The 17,191-nt window shown below is 32.9% G+C and overlaps 1 protein-coding gene across 4 annotated transcripts in view; it reads left to right on the top strand.

Annotated features, from left to right (window-relative positions):
• The first annotated feature begins 1,704 nt into the window (after positions 1-1,704).
• LOC126735847 (malonate--CoA ligase ACSF3, mitochondrial-like) overlaps positions 1,705-17,191 on the top strand; it is a 106,697-nt gene continuing 91,210 nt past the window's right edge. For 2 of the 4 annotated variants that reach the window (XM_050439932.1, XM_050439935.1), the window contains exons 1-2: positions 1,836-2,266; positions 2,397-2,555. In XM_050439932.1, coding sequence (XP_050295889.1) covers positions 2,074-2,266; positions 2,397-2,555 — 352 coding nt within the window. In that variant the 5' untranslated portion in view covers positions 1,836-2,073. The other 2 variants (XM_050439933.1, XM_050439934.1) reach the window with 2 other exon arrangements.

Genomic DNA, 17,191 nt, shown 5'->3' with positions numbered 1-17,191 from the left:
GCAAATTTTGATGCAGACCTTTATAACTGTTTAATATTGAATCTGGCAAAGTTCTAGCGGCAAAGGCAAGGGCGTCGGGCGCGTCCTCCTTTATACACAATTGTGTATTATAATTACACAATACATGTTTTAAAGTTCTATAATTGTGAAGGGCTATTAGCAAGAATCTTTTTTATTCTACACAATTGTAAATAAAATCAACACAGGCCAGAATAAAAAATTAATTAAAAATTGTAGTAAAAATATACTTCGTTATTAGATTTTTTACCAAACTGCATTGGATTAAAAAAAAAAATGTGGAATATTTATACACATTATCTTAATAATTAATATCCACTTATGGTGTATTAATTTAATATGCAATAATTGTATGAAATATACACATTAAAACATATACAAAATGCCTGAGAATTTTTATACAGGACTGTGAGATATTATCTAACAATTGTGTATTAAAATTTAAAATTTTTTTTTACACAACAAAATGTGAAAAAATCCATCGGGATTTTTCTGTGTGTAATAATAAATAATTTAACAGCCGATTCTTTAAAAAAAAAACGAGGTTAGGTTAAATTTTTCTAGTCCGAAAGTCAAAGACAACCAAGATACAGCGTGATCAACCTAATGTAATTTTTTGAACTTTGGAATCTTAAAATATATATTTTTTTTAATTATGTCGTTGAGGGCGTGACCAGCAACACTTTTTTTTAAACTCCGTAACGTTTTTAGGATTGGCATAATTTTATTTTTTATTTAAAGCATGCATTGCGCAAAGCGTTTTGCTTAAAAAGGTACACTTCAAAAGCTCTACGATTTACTATTTTCGAGATATTGACATTTAAAGTTTTCAATGCGCTTAAGATAAAATTTTATTTTCCTACTTCAGATCAAAATATGGTGTGCCTGACAAGATGAATTATTATAAATATCATTGTCATTGTCAAGATTTATGTTATTTGTCAGTTGCTTTGACGAGTGGTTATTAAAATTCAAACTCATACATTTCGTTTCCATTGTTAGTTCTGTCAGTTATTGTTACTTATTGCATATGACATGAAAGTCGAAGACCTTGGCCCACGCGAAGTCCATCCAGACTTTAACTCATTAGATTTTTGCATATGGGGATACATGAATTTAATGGTAAAAATATTAAATGCTGGTGAGTCATTGCGAAATGACCAATTATTTTTTAATATTCGGTGACCTTTCTGTAAAAGAATTTTAAAATGTATTGAGACAATTAATAAAGGTCATGCCGATCATGTACTGGCAAATATTCATAATTTCTATTTTAAATTTATCTTTTGTATTTTATTATTCATTCGCAGTGTAATAAAGCAATTTAAATAGTTTATGAATGTCATTTTTTTGAGTGTATTGGAAACTTTAAATATGCGGAAAGTTACGGAGCTTAAAAAAAATCAAAATGTTCCAAATTTATGGCCAACATTCAATCTTGGTTGTCTCGTTGACTTTCGGACTAGAAAAATTTAAATTCACCTTATTTGTTTTTTAAAAGGAATCTGCTGTTAAATTATTTACTACTATTTATTGAAGACCCTGTATAATTTTAAGTAATATTAAATAATAAAATTATGAGATTTCTTATTAAGTTAAATTTTCTTTTTCCCGCCTTAATTTGGCCACGCCTTTCTACCATTCTGGTTGGTCCATTTAGGCACGTTAAACTGTCAAGTAAACGCTACCAGAATTTCTTTCAGTTTGTATGCAACCGCCACTTCTCTATAGTTTTAGGTTTTGTGGTTGTAGTTCTCTATTGACAAATGACAGGAAAGAACCCAAGTTGAAAAATTAAAGTGGTGAGACTAGTAAGTGACCTTTTCCAACAAATATACAAAAATTCCAATGTGTGGTCCCTGTTCCTCACTATTTTTAGGATTCAACCTACTACTAGCTTGTGTCAAGGAAAATTAGTGAAATTATTCGATTCGTTATTGGTCCCATAAATAATAATGACGTAAGATTTGATGAAATACTTCAGACACAGTATCCTTCACTATATAACAAAACTTTTAAATAAAAATAAAAATTTTGGGTATATATGAATTCATTATGTCCCGATTTCTAAGAATACCCTTTGTATTAAACCACTTAAGCAGAAGGTTTCAGCAGACACAGGCCAAACTAGCTACAAAAATAAAAATTAAGCAACCTTATCAACATTTGGGATGCCTTGCAGGAGGTCCAGTATTTAGAAATGCCAAACTTTTTCCTGATAGGGTTGCTGTAAGAGATAAAATTGCTGGTAAGAGAGAGTTTGCATCCATCTAAATTTAAAAAAATATACCCTATATTAGTTTATATTAATTTTCAAAAGAATAATATAAATGAAATTTCTAAGGCATACATACCTATTTATTTACTCTACTTTTTAGCCTACACCTATGGAAATGTATTTATGAGTGCCTATCAGCTTTCAAAGGAAATCACCAACCTTTTAGATTGTAAATCCCATGAAAAAGTTTTGTTTCTGTGTCCAAATGATGTTCAGTATGTAATTACACTTTGGGCAATTTGGATGTCTGGACAACTTGGTATGTATAAAATTAAGTATAATCAGTATGTCATTACCAATGCTACATACCAATTTAAAAAAGTATTTTACACAGTAGATTATGAATATTAAAGAAATAATAAGAATATAGTTTATTAAGTCTTAGGAAGTGCAAAGGGAGATACACATACCAATTTGTTGAAACAAAAATAAAATGTATGTTATGAGCAGTCTTCATTAGTACCAATAGATCAATACTATAACCGATTCCAAGAGGTCTACCTTTAATTACTGTTCCTAAATGGTATTAACCAAACACATCCAAGCAGTTATAATTATAACCTCTTGGACATTTATAAAGGGACTGTTCAAGGTGAACCAAGGGCTTAACCGCGGTTAAAACCGATAGATCGCTTGGAATCGGTTTATAGATCTGCAGTGTGTGAGATATAAAAATATTTCTCTATGGCAGTGTTACTCAAACTTTTTTTTTCATGACTGAACTCTTTTAAAAAACTAAATTTTTAACAGAACCCTAAACTCTAAACTAAAAGCCAAAGCAGTTATATGTGAATTGTTTATTAATAATCATACAAAAAAAGATAGATACAGTAAGTAGTAAGTTAGTAAGCAAATGATAACACTAAGTTCATTTAATGCGAGGCATGTAATTGTTTTTTACTCCTCATCAACTGGGTAATGTCAGGCTTGATAGAAGAAAGTTGAATTCTCATGTCTGGTTCGGCATCCAGTCTAAAGTTTTTTTTGTTGTTGGGAATGGTAGAAGAACATTCTAAGCTTCTGTGGTAAGTTGTGGATATTCATCATGAACCCTGCACCAAAAATCATTTAGTGAAATTGTTTTGAACAATGGTATTGCACCGTTTCAACGAATATTTCGTTTTTAAATATTTCTGTATCACTAAGACTATGGTGACTAAGGAATTAATTTAGCAATGAAAAGCTTTCGATTTCTCTCTTACCAAAACAATTAATCCAAAAATCTAATTTTCTTTTAAAGGCAGTTATTTTGTTGTTAGCATTGAAAACTGTTGTCTGTTTTCCTTGTAGTGACAGCTTTAATTCGTTAGGTTTTCCAAACATGTCTGCTAAAAATGCTAGTCTAAATAACCAGCTTTTATTGGACCAGCGGTCTTTTAAATTAAAAGGAACATCTGTAATAAAGCTTCTAATTCTGATCTTAGTTCAAAAAGCCTTGTCGAAGTTTTACCCCGAGACAATCATCTCACTTCAGTATGGAGCAATACTGTTTTATGATAACTACCATACCATATATCATCTTCACATAATATTGAGAACAATTGGGATTGTAGTGGACGTGACTTGACAAAGTTAATTATTTTCACTGACTCATCAAGAACCATCATTTTAGATTTGGTGGCATTTTCTTAACCGCAAGTGATTGTCTATGCAGTGGCTGGAACTACAATTTGGCGCTTTCATTTTTATTCGTGATATTCCTCCTGCTGTTCTACCTGTCATTGCCTTGGCTCCAACGGTACAAATATCAATGCAATTATTCCAATTGAGTTGGTTTTCTTAAAAAATATGTTAATCGTGTTAAACATTTCTTCTCCGTTTGAGTTAGTAGGCAGTGATTTTGAAGCCGTGAAACCAGTTCTTGTTTTATGTTTTTTTTTTTCGATTTTCTTCGAAGTACGCGTCGACGCACGCGCACGAGAAACAGCGCGACGGGGGCGAATGGTGGCGTACGAGTAACGCTGTAACATTTTGATGTAATAGGTCGGGCATTTACTTAATAAGACATATTAAATTTTCTATAGGTTGTTTATTTTTATCTAGGTAGGTAACTTTATTCTTATAGGGTCCACTTTAATACATGCATTCATTTATTATTACTTATGGCTGATATAAGTTTAGTACACTATAGTACTTAAAATGATGTGTATATACTATACCGGGTGACACAGGAAAAAGGGAACACTTAATAACTTTTTTATTTTTCAACATAAACAAATGAAATTTGGTATATCAATAGAATAGTTATAAGAGCATCTTTTGACATATTCTATTGCTTACCATCACTTCCGGTTCAGGAAGAGACACTAACGTTCTTATTTTAAATGGGACACTTGGTATATTATTAGATATTGTGATAGAAAATAATATTTTGAAAACCATGATACTCTATTTGCTACCTTTTATTTTATACTCGGAAAAAAAAAAATTTAAAATAGGGTGCCATGAATGCATTGAAGGTTTTAGTTTTTAATCAAGTAATCACAGAAAAATACTTTTCATTGCATTTTATGACTTAACTCATTTACACTCTTAAATGAGTTAAGTCATAAAATGTTCAAATTATTAATTTTGGCATTGACTTTATTTTTTTATATAGCACATTATCGGGAACAACCACTTTTGAAATGCAGTCTCTTTTTCCCAATAATTTGATATGATTTTTTTTTAAATTGGTCGGTCGATAAATAAGTCCATAAGAAAAAAAAAAAAAAAAAAACTAGATCACATAAATAATTACAAGGAATACTAAATTTACAAAGAATTACTAATTACTAAGAAATATGTAATAATTTACCGAGTGTCCCATTTGAAATAAGTAAGTTAATGTCTCTTCCTGTTAAACCGGAAGTGATGGAAAACAATAGAATATGTCAAAAGATGCTTATCTATAGTGTCTAGTTTTTAAGTAGTTTATCTTGTTTGGCCCCAATTTAGGTTATTATTGTAAATCCCTGTATTTTTAACTTTCTAGATATTTGTATACTTGCTTGCTTTGACTGTCAGTATTCTGCTAAAATTATTGGTCTCTTTCGGCAAAACCAATGAAAAGATTTCTAAATATTTCGAAACTGTTCCATCGGGCTTTAAAAAGGACGCGCTTCGTGACATTTCATTCAGTTTTAATTGTTTAATCAGTTTTTACCTTGGAAACAATTAAACGACAGTCAGTCAGGTTAGTTTTTGACGTTGCCAATAAAAGTGTGTTCCTGAATTTAAATCGTTACAATATATTTAGTATATTTGGCTTTTAAAGTTAATTATATACATACATGGCTTCACTTAAAAAAGGCAAGGAAATTAACAAAAAAATAAACATTTGATAGGGAGTGTGTGGAGGGGGGTATTTTAGACCAATTTCATAAAAAGTGTTTTTTATAGATAAAAAGCAGCAAAATCGTATCTTAGAAATGTTGGGTGTAAATGCCCGTAAGTGTATGTAATACTCATACCTCACTATGATAAATACGAAGGCCATTCTTAACGCTCGACATTTTAAGCTAAACTAAATCTAAAGGAGCATCATAAGTAAGAAGAAGACATATTGTAAATCCAACACAACCGAACCTTTTTTTTTCAATGTGTTCTGTTTTATATTTACGAAATTCTTTTCGCGCCCTAATTTTTATTGGAGACTTCATATTTCATGGTTTTTTAACTGGACGTTTATCATTTTGTGATAGTCTTTGTATCTGTTTGCAATGTTACAATTATTCCTTGCACATTTTTTTTAAACTCTTTTCTCTCTTCCTGATTGAAACTAGGAGTCCTAAACATAGACTTTAAAGTATACTCAACATATTTACATAAAACGAATTCATACACATATATACCGTGTGTTTTTGCAGCTTTGTCGCATAAACTTTATTTTTTAAATGCCCCCAGAGAAAGTAGTATAGGGGTGTAAGACCAGGGCTTTTTGCTGGCTATTCAATTTCACTTCGATTTGGAGTACTCAAAAAGTGCTCCGCTATTCGTGAGACAGAATACACTCTATTTTGAAATTCCTCACGAACATTGGCAAGTGTCCGCTAATATCTCTACATTCGCGAGAAATTCGATCCTTTAAATCCTTAATATTTTCAGGTGAGGTTGTCTAAACTTGCTTTTTAAATACTCGCAAAGGAAAACATCTAGTGATGTTAAGTCAGGCGATCGTGCGGGAAGTTCAATTGCACCACGTCTGCCAATCCACATACCTGGAAACTGTTCATTAAGCCACTATCGAACTGTCAAAGCGTAGTGCGGGAGAGCTCTATCTTGTTGGAAATACAAATTAGTATCCCAACACCATTTTCATCCACTTGGTTTTCCAAAGATTGGACTATTGAAACAAAAACGATTGAAGGATATATTTTTGAATTTTTGAAGAGGTCTAAATAAATTTGTCCAGTTAAATTTTCTTTAAAAAAAATCGAAAAAGGTCTATCTACAGTTACGCCGGTTTACCAGTCCATTTAGAAAAAAAGTTGATTCGTCATTGAAGCAAATGTTCTTTCCTAAATGGAGGTCCTCGTCAACTCGCTGGTATGTCAGTTCGCAAAATTCAATTTTCCTATCAAAATTGTCTTCTCCTAGTTGACAACAAGCTTATTTTTTTTCTTCAAAATTTTATGTTAAGAACTTGAAATATTAGTTATCTCTGCGACTTTGGGGATAGATAATGGATTGCGAATTTTCCCAGTACCTAATTGAGGTATGCTTACCTAATGAGGTATTGGCATGCTTCATTAACAACTTACTCTTTATTTGCTTATACGTCAACCGATTTTGGTTTTTTTCAATTTGGTTAGATAGAAGATTGTATGCCCTTTAAAAAAAGTTGAGGCCAATCCATTATTCCCAGACATTTTTGGTCACTATTCGTTGGTACGTCAAAACTAGTGGCAACAGGGCATCCGCACAGTATGACCTTAAAATATTTATTGTCAAACTCATGTGTAGTGGGTTGCAGAAATTCAATAAATTTTAATACTATAAATTAATTGATTCAATCTGTCTACTATCTCTATTGAACTATCTTTTATTTACAATTATCGTATTCCTATTGTATTAAGTCTTCTTAACCTAATTTAAAAAAATAAACACGATTAAAACCGATATAGTTTTGGTAATAGCCACTTAATAGATGGCAGGCAGTCGCAAATTTTGCGCTAGGGAGGTCAATCTTGGTCTATGCTTAGGTACTGGGGTACTGCTGCAAATTACTAATTAATACCTTGATATTATTTTAAATTATTGATAAAATATTAATATTACCTACTGATTATTAAAATATAATTCGCTTAGGGTTCCACTACGAGCCCCTTTTATGGTACTAGTATTTGGTTCTGTGTTTTTCATCAAAGTACTTTTCTGTGTTTTCCGGATTACTATTTGATTCGACCCTTCTTGCGAATTTATGCTATATTCAATATTTGCATTGACAACATTGGTTACCAAGGTCTTCCTCGTCGTAATTATTTCAAAGGTCTTTCTTTTTGCGCCTCGACTGGAGGATCTGATAATTGTTCCTGCTTACTTTCCCTTAAAAAAGGGAAAAGTAAAAGAGTAGTAGAGTAAAAGACGGGCAAAACAAGTAACAAAGTTTTCCTTTCGGGATCTGTGAATAATTAAACTTAATTGCAGTTAAGTCTGTTCTATTTACTGAAATTGTCTTATGAGGACGTGAATTCTTTGTGTGTTTTGGAACACACAAAGATGGTGTGTTTTGGTGACTCTGGAATTTTGACGTCATGTCAGTAGCATGGTTCACTTTTATACAATCTAATTTAAAGCTCAATTCCTCTTTATTTAAAGATTATCCATTTATTTATTGCTGCCTATTATGTTCTGCATTGCCCATGCTGATATTTTGTCACAATAATCCTTACCACATTGTTTCTCATTTGGGGCTCTCTTTTTTATCATCTCTTTATGATCTCTTTGTGTTCTCTTTAAAATTTCTTCAAGATCTCTAGATGCCCTCTAAACATCTACTAAGTTCAGCGGATTTCCCTAAGTTTCTCTGGTTACTTCCTATCCTCCTTAGTTGGTTGCCAAGGCTGGAATATAAATAACCTGAGATAGAAGGCTGCTACCAATACTTCAACCCAGATATCTTTCAAATGTAGATACATCCAAGTTAAACGGATTAAGAATACTATATTCTTAGTTATGTAAATAGTCCTATTGTCTACGGTTTACTTTATTGTAATAATCCATGCTACGTGAATACTAGTAGTTTTCCCCTGCGCAGAGTTCATGAATTATCCCCTGCGCAAAGTTCATGAATTTTCCCCGATTCTAAAATAGTAATTATTATTAATTGTTAATATCTCGTGCCCACAGGACTATAATTATTACAGGAAAAGTTTGGAATATTGTATGGTTTATTTTTATTAAAACTCTGTAGTAATGTAATAGAACTTTACTATTCATTATATGAACTATTTATTATAACTTAATTGTAGTAAATACATAAGACTGTTTGGGAAAACTGTTTGTTTTACTTGGGGATAACACCAGACTGTAAGAAAATTTGTTTTTGAAATAATTAAGTTTTCTTGATTTTCTTAATTATAAATAACATCATTTTTTTGTGAATTAAATTTGTTAAAATAAATTAAGTGACACCCAGGCCGGAAATCAGTCAGTGTGAGGACGCGAGGGATCATCCACCCACAACCCTGCTCACCTGACAAATAGCTGCCATGCTTATGTATGGTTAAAAATATCCATAGGGTGAAAAAATTGCTGCTCTATCAAATATAAAATTAATCGTTCTTCTGTATATCTAAATTGACGTGTGTTTTTTTTTATATAAGTTTTTAAGAGTGGTTGGTAAGGTAGCGCTGTATAATATTTATAAATACAAAAATTTGGCCAGAAAAAGCACAGAAAATTCGCAATAACATTCTATGATGCAACAAGGGAAATTCTGTATTCGTTGCAGCAAGGCTTTAGTGTACCGTGAGAGTATTTTTGCCCGTTTGACCATTTTTCCAGTGTTTTATTTGATTTTTGTAGTTTTCGATAACTTTAATATGGTTGTTAAGTGTTTTGTGTGCCAAAAAAAGCATTATTTTGAGGGAAAATGTGCCTTTTCACAGGTAAGAAAGTATGTTTATCCTAAACGTCAAAAAACAAGGTGTTTAAGACAGAGTGGCGTGGTCCGACGATCCAATTTAGATTTGTTTTTCTCAGACTGTAAGTGCAATTTAAATTTTTTATTAAGGAAAATCAAAATTCATATTTTCTAAAATTGAATAATATAATTATTATGACGAACTTCAAAAAAAAGGCCAAAAGATCTATAAACTACATATAATAATTCTATCATTGGATTTTATTTAAAGCACAACTTCATTATTCTTTAACTTTAGATCTTAAATATTTTATGAACATTTCACATGTAAAAAAATATTTTTAAAATCACGTTTCATAGAAGGCTTTTATGATCCTTTTATTTTAAACTCATCTTTTTAAGAATAAAATTCAAGTTTTGTGTGTATCAAATGATTTTGAGGAGACCAAGGCTTCGCATCACATATGTATCCACTTTATCCGTTGGATTATTTGAAATTAAAAGCATATATTTTGGAGAATGCTGAACCTGCCATTAGGATACATAGTTTTATAGTATTAAGTAACTATTAACACACACATTGGTTTCTAATACAATTTTGTTTGACATCTGAGATGTATTTAATATTTTCATGTAAAGAGATCTATTTATAAGTAAGAAAACCTTAAAACATACATTTATTTGTTAAGGCTTTGTATCTGGTCCGGTTGCCGGAACTGGGAATTTCGCATCTTTCACTATTCACGTTGGCTTTAGCAAAAAAATCACTGTCTATTGTTAACATTGGTAAATCCTCTTCTCAATGTAGCAAACAGATATTTAAAGAGCTCATGTTTCTAGACAATCTCGTTCTCGTTCATTGGATTAATATTTTGAGATCTTGAATTAAATACTATATACTTTTTAGTGTTTAACGTTATGATTTGTGTCATGTTTTTGTATTATTTATTTAACGTACATTTTTCACTGTTCTACTAATAGATTTGTAGGTATTTTGAAAAAGATGTTGACTCTTTATAACATATATTTAACGTTCATTTTCATTTTTTCATGACAATTTTTTTAATAAAGTATATTTTGAGTAAATCGCAAAATTTTATGTGGAAAGAGTCATAAAGTTATATTCTAAGCGATATTTAATAATTCCATTAAATAAATAAATGGTTGGGAAATTTAAAAAAAAATTTAAACATTTGATTCGTAAAATTTTACTACATCCGCCCACGTACTATTTTGTAAAGGTGTGATTTCCTAGCGACGTCCAGCGTTCGCGGCCCGCTGCGACGTTCAGCAGTAACGGCGATTTTGGGATTTGCTTGAAGCGTCTGGCGTCCGCGTTTCTGTAGTAGTGAGAGCACACCCGCCATAGCAAATAGTACAGTTGGCTGCAAATCAAAAGTTGCAGGTCGTCAACATGAATAAAAATAAGTTATTAGCGTTAACGTTATTAGAAGAAGAGAATGATAATGACATGAGGTTATTACTGTCGTTGCGTGATAAAACAAGTGAATTGTATGAATCTCGAAACGAAGGTTATTACAAGATCCTTATACAAAATCACCTAAATGACGACGATGAAAAGTTTCGCAGCTTCTTCAGGCTTAATAAGGATCAATTTAATTTTCTGTTAAGCCTAGTTCAAAATGAATTAAAGAAGAAACCCACAAACAGAGTGAAAACTCCTATTTCCCAAGAAAACTCAAACAATACAATTCTGTATCTAAAAAAAAATAAATTCGTTTTTTGTAGAAAGTAGTTGTCCTGTGGGTTCACTGAAGATGTTGATGGTTGAGGAGTGTTAACGGATTCATTTGGAATATCTTCTAGTTGACCTGGCATTTGAAAATATACCACTTGTTGAGGACTTGAAGTCATTTGCACTGGTGAACAGGGATTTTGTGGCTGCTCTGGATTAGTCATTGATGCCTGGAGATTTGTTATTATGGTCAAAATTTTTAATTTTGCTTCATTAATTAAATTAGGAGGCAATTTCTTTAACATTAGAGCCATGCTCCTCATAAACAAATCAACTTCGTCTTCATTCTGATTATCTACGAGTTTCGAATATATTTCCATGCGCTCTTTTGACATTTTTTTAAAATTTTGCAGTAGTTTTGATTTTTTAGTGATGGAGTGTTTGATTTACTGCTGGGAGTATTTGATCGACTTGTGCCCATATTTGGTTTTGATCTTTTTGCAGGTATATTCAAATCGATAGATTCCGGTGATGCGACATCATCAATTTCGTTATCTATCTGTAATTTTGAATCGGTCGTATTATCATCAAAAGTTTGTGACTGTAAATTATTGTCATTTTGACTCTCATCAAGTTTTAAAGTTGCCTACAATTAGTTTAAAAAAAAAATTATCCATACACAAAAAAGTATCATACCTTCGTTCAGTCTTCATCAATTCTACAAATTTCAAATGTTCCAACAGTGTCCACTTGGTAGGTCGGGATGATGCCGCCGAATCAGTTACTAACTTCTGCTTTCTTTTATTTTTAAAATAATTACCGCGAATATTTTTCCCGCGAATTTTGCATTCTTCGGCTAAAAAAAAATATTTAAAATCTCAAATATCTTTATACGAGGGGCAAGTAAAAAGTAAGGTTCCCAACGCTGTAGCTCCGCCGCGCGTGTTGCTAGGCGAAATCCGGTAACACCGCCGTGTGCGTCTGTTCCCCCTGTTCATTCCTAGCGGCCGGGGAAGTCGCTACGAAGCTCAGTGCCGGCCTAACAGCCATTCGAGATGGAGCCCGCAATCGCCGTCACTGCCAGGTGCGAGATCCGGGCAGTGATCCGTTTTCTCAACGCCAAGAAGTTACCGCCTGTTGAAATTCATCGGCAGTTAACAGAAATTTATGGGGAAGCTTGCATCAGTGTGCAACACGTCCGTAAATGGTGTAGGGAGTTTTCCGGAGGACGAACAGACATTCACGACGAGCTAAGAAGTGGAAGGCCATCGGTGTCCGACGACGTCGTGGCAAAAATCGAGCGTCTTCTCCAAGAGGATCGGCGAGTAACGCTTCGGGAACTGGCTGAAAAAGTGCCTGAGGTTTCAGAGAAAACAATCGACAACATTTTGACTGAAAAACTTGGTTATCGTAAGGTGTGTGCGCGGTGGGTACCGCATATGCTCTCAGAAACCCACAAAGAGAACCGCGTCAAGTGTGCTCGGGAGTTTCTTCAGCAATGTGCCGAGAATACCGAAGAATTTTTGGACTCTATTGTAACGGGAGATGAAACGTGGTGCCATTGCGTCACGCCAGAAACCAAACAACAGTCCAAACAATGGCGCCATTCCGATTCGCCCAGACCGAAGAAATTCAAGCAGACGCTCTCCGCAGGAAAAGTGATGGCTACGGTTTTTTGGGACCGTAAAGGCGTCCTTCTCGTGGATTTCATGCCTACTGGGACCACCATAAATTCGGAAAAATACTGCAAGACACTAAAGAAACTCAGAAGAGCCATCCAAAATCGCCGGAGAGGAAGACTCACGAAGGGCGTTAGGCTCCATCACGACAATGCGCGCCCACACGTCTCTCGCAACACCAAAGCCTTAATCGAACAATTTGGCTGGGAAATCGTGGAGCAAGCTGCCTATAGCCCTGATCTTGCACCGAGCGATTTCCACTTGTTCCCGAAATTGAAGCAACACCTGGGTGGACAACACTTCGCTACGGACGAAGAGGTCCAGAATGCAGTCACCACGTACCTCAACGGGTTGGCGGCGGAGGTTTTAGAGGCAGGTTTTCAAAAGTGGATTTCTTGACAGCAAAAATGTGTAGAAAAATTTGGCGACTACGTAGAAAAGTAGCTAAGAGACCAAGCTTTCAGATAGTGTAATTCGCAATTTCAATAAAAAATGTCTTACACCTGAAAAAAATGTGGGAACCTTACTTTTTACTTGACCCTCGTATAAGTAGGAACTAGAAACCTAGAGTTTATGAGATATTTTTTATTTTTTAGATTCTTGGCTACTGGAGAGACATTTAGATCCCTGTCATTTGCCTTCCGCATTTCATTCAGCTACATCTCAGTTATTATTAGAGAAACACTGGAAGTTTTATGTTCAACATTGGTACCGATTTTCTTGCGACCATGTAGTAGTGAACACTTAAAGAAAAAAGCGTTGGAATTTTGGAAAAAATGGCATTTCCCCTGTGTGTTGCAGGAATCGATGGAAAACACATTCGAATTTTTTGCCCCAACAATAGTGGCTCCCTATTTTACAATTACAAAGATTATTTTTCAATAGTTCTGTTAGCAATGGTCGATGCAAACTGCAAATTTCTGTTTGTTGATGTTGGTGCTTACGGTAAAGAGGGAGGCAGTTCCATTTTTTTTAATTCACCGATGGGCAATCAGGTGTATTCAGGAAATTTATTTCGAAATTATGAATTTCTACCTAATACAAACAGGAAGCTACCTTATGTAGTAATCGGAGATGAAGCGTTTAGGTTCCATCGACATTTAATGAAACCATACAGCAAGTTATCGGCTAGAGGCGATAAAAGAAAAACTATTTACAACTACCGACTGTGTAGGGCCAGACGTGTCACTGAAAATGCATTTGGTCTGTTGTGCCAAGTCTTTCGCATCTATTATACACCAATAGCTGTTAAAGCAGAAGTATGCGATAAGTTGATTATGGTGACTTGTTGTCTTCATAATCTATTAAGAGATGGATTTTTGGAAAAAAACAATAAATCTTATTACGGATATGATTCAAATATTCCATTGCCAAAGAACATTACTCCATTAACAGGAGGTGGAGGATTTGCTGATGCAACTGATTTGGAAATCAGAGAAATGTTCGCAAATTTCTTTAGGGAAGAAGGAGCAACAGAGTGGCAAAACGACAGAGTCTTTAGAATTTCTAGTTAATAGGTGTGTCCATATTTTTGTATTTTAAACTTACACACAATTTGGTAATTATTGAGCCAATGTTTTGAAAAATATACATACATATAATGAAAGATGTTTATAGATAAAAACAGTTTTGTGTTTTATTACAAGTAAAAAATATTTAATATTTAAAAAAAAATAAAAAATATTACAAGTAAAAAAAAATTCCCATATGTAGCGAACATTATGGTGGACACTGTATAAAATACCAACTGAAACATTGGGAAAAATTAATCGACCTACTTGACCTAATGCAACCCTACTATTCACAAAACTTGATTCATCTATATGGAGCGGAAAACAATGAATTTATTCTTAAATACTTACGATTCTTGGATAAAATTGCAGCAATTTCTTTCCATACATTTTCCCGAATTCGGTAATCTTTAAAGTCTTTATTTTCATGGTCATAAATACAAGGATATTCACGTACTTGATAAATCAATATTTCTTTCTTTATATATTATCTTCAGCATCTGTGAATTTTTTCGACATTTTGTGTTAATATCTTCAGCTAAACTCTGCTTATATCAAACTGATGTATAGACGGCTAGGGTCTACGTTCGCGTCTCGACATGTTTTTGAGCAGTCGAGACGCAGCCGTTGACGGCCGGACGTTGCGACTTCGAGTCACGACGCTTCAAGGAAAACGATTCCATACAAAATACATTGTACGTGTTATTAACTGCCAGACGTGGCGGCGGACCGCGAACGCTGGACATCGCTAGGAAATCACACCTTTAGACTTCTGACCTCAGTCACAGCCACTCAAGCGTGAAAAGTTGCACAGGTTCGGCCTTAAAATTTATTTGTATTTAAAATCTTATTATTCTGGATTTTTGGGTTTAGTTTTATAAAGCTAGAAATGCAGGATAGTTCATAGCAAGGTAATATTTAATTTAAAGATAAGATTTAAGTACGTAAAATCAGTTTAATCAAAAATTTTAATTTATTAAGTTGAGAATAATTTTAATTTAATTTAATGTATGAGTATGAGAGAATAGGTGGTACAAATTACTTAGGCCCATTTATTCTGTGGATTAAGGCATTAAAGATTTACTTTTTGACACAAAAGGGTAAAATGTATATATTATATATTTTCTTTTTTTGGGTATTGAGATTTATTTTTATTTGGTGGTTATTATTAATGGGGATTCTGGCTGCCACATTCAATGCCCTTTATTATTGTTTTTTTTAATTTCTCTATATTTAGTACCAACATCTTTTGATAAAAAGTAATTATGTAGTCAGAAAAGTGGAAATATATTTAAAAAAATAAACTTACATTAAAAATCATCTAGCTGTCTATATCTTATGCGTGCAAAAGACACAAGTTTTACGTATAAAAAAAACACACTCTACATCCTGAATGTAATATTTATTAATTTGTTTGCCTCATATTTACTCATTGTGCACAATATATAAAAAAAAATTAAAATTAACAAACATAAATGCTTATACTAAAAACTAAAAATCTTATACAAAACACTACATTTTAAGCATACTGGATCCTAAAACTACAGCAAGGATACTAAATACTTTTTTGAATTTAACTACTGATTTGAATCTGACCAAAGAGTTAATACAATTTTCTAAACTCTACACGAGAAGCAGAAATAATTTTTAAATTTAATTAATAATAAATTTACAATAATTTTTTTTTTAAATAATTACAACTCAGATGTAAAATACCCTTTTTTCTTTCAGTTAAATTATAAAAAAAGTAGTCTTGCCTTTCTGGGACAGGACAAGTGTGGCAATAACTGTAAAAAAAAATAATTAAACTGGTTTTATAGTGTCTCTGTAACACAAATCATGGACCAAAAACTGTAAAAACCAAAATTTTAAACTTGTTTCCTTAATAAAAACACTGTTTTTCTTACCATAGCAAAAAAGGTTTTTTTTTCAGAGAATGAAGGAAGGGGCAGACTTTATTGTGACGCCGAAGGACAAACAGGGGCAGTAAGCTGAAAAAAACAAAACTTTAAACTTGTTTTCTTAATAAAAATATGGTTTTCTTACTATGGCAAAAACCAGGCCTTTTTCCCAGAGAATGGAGGAAGAAGCAGACTTTATTGTGTCGCTGAATAACAGGGGCAGTACGCTGTAAAAAACAAAATTTTAAACTTGTTTAATTAATAAAAATATGGTTTTCCTACTATGGCAAAAACAGTACTTTTTCCCAGAGAATGGAAGAAGAAGCAGTCTTTATTGTGTCACTGAAGGACAACAGGGCAGTAAGCTGAAAAAAACAAAACTTTAAACTTGTTTAATTAATTAATAAAAATATGTTTTTCTTACTATGGCAAAAAGGGACTTTTTTCCAGAGAATGGAAATCATACATCAATCATAAATGTATCATACCATGTTTCACCTAAATAATATATGGATCTTTCTTCGTCCTAAATTTTTAAAATTTTCTCCTTATATTTTATATATCTCCTTATATCTCTGCAAGGTGGAGACTGAGAAATGTTTGTCCCTTGCCGATAAGGTGTCCTTAACCATCTCTATGGTCAGAACCTCATTGTTTTTGTATTTAGAATACACAACTTCCTTTAGTCATTTGGCAATATCTGTTTCACGTCCGTTTGATTGTCCTGCATCTTTCCTTTTTTTCTATCTTTAATCCCTTTTTTACAAAATAGCATATCGTACTATACGTAGGAAAACCCTGTTAAAAACGCTGTTTTTTGCAAAGCACTACAATCATTTGTGAACTGAGTATCATTCCTTAGATTGTTATAGACAATTAGTTAAATTGAGATAATTGTTCGGCGTCTGTATTTAAACAATTACGTTTTAAAACTGCTTGACTTTTTCCTGTGGCTTCTACTTCCCTTGCTTCTTTTTGCTTCCTCAACACTAGAAAATGAACTATCAGAACTATATAAGTCTAAATCACTGCCCAGTATTGT

Source organism: Anthonomus grandis, chromosome 5, assembly GCF_022605725.1.
Source record: "Anthonomus grandis grandis chromosome 5, icAntGran1.3, whole genome shotgun sequence".
Taxonomy (NCBI): Eukaryota; Metazoa; Arthropoda; class Insecta; order Coleoptera; family Curculionidae; genus Anthonomus; species Anthonomus grandis.
Note: the sequence above shows the minus strand (reverse complement) of the source record. Positions and strands in the feature narration are given on the sequence as shown.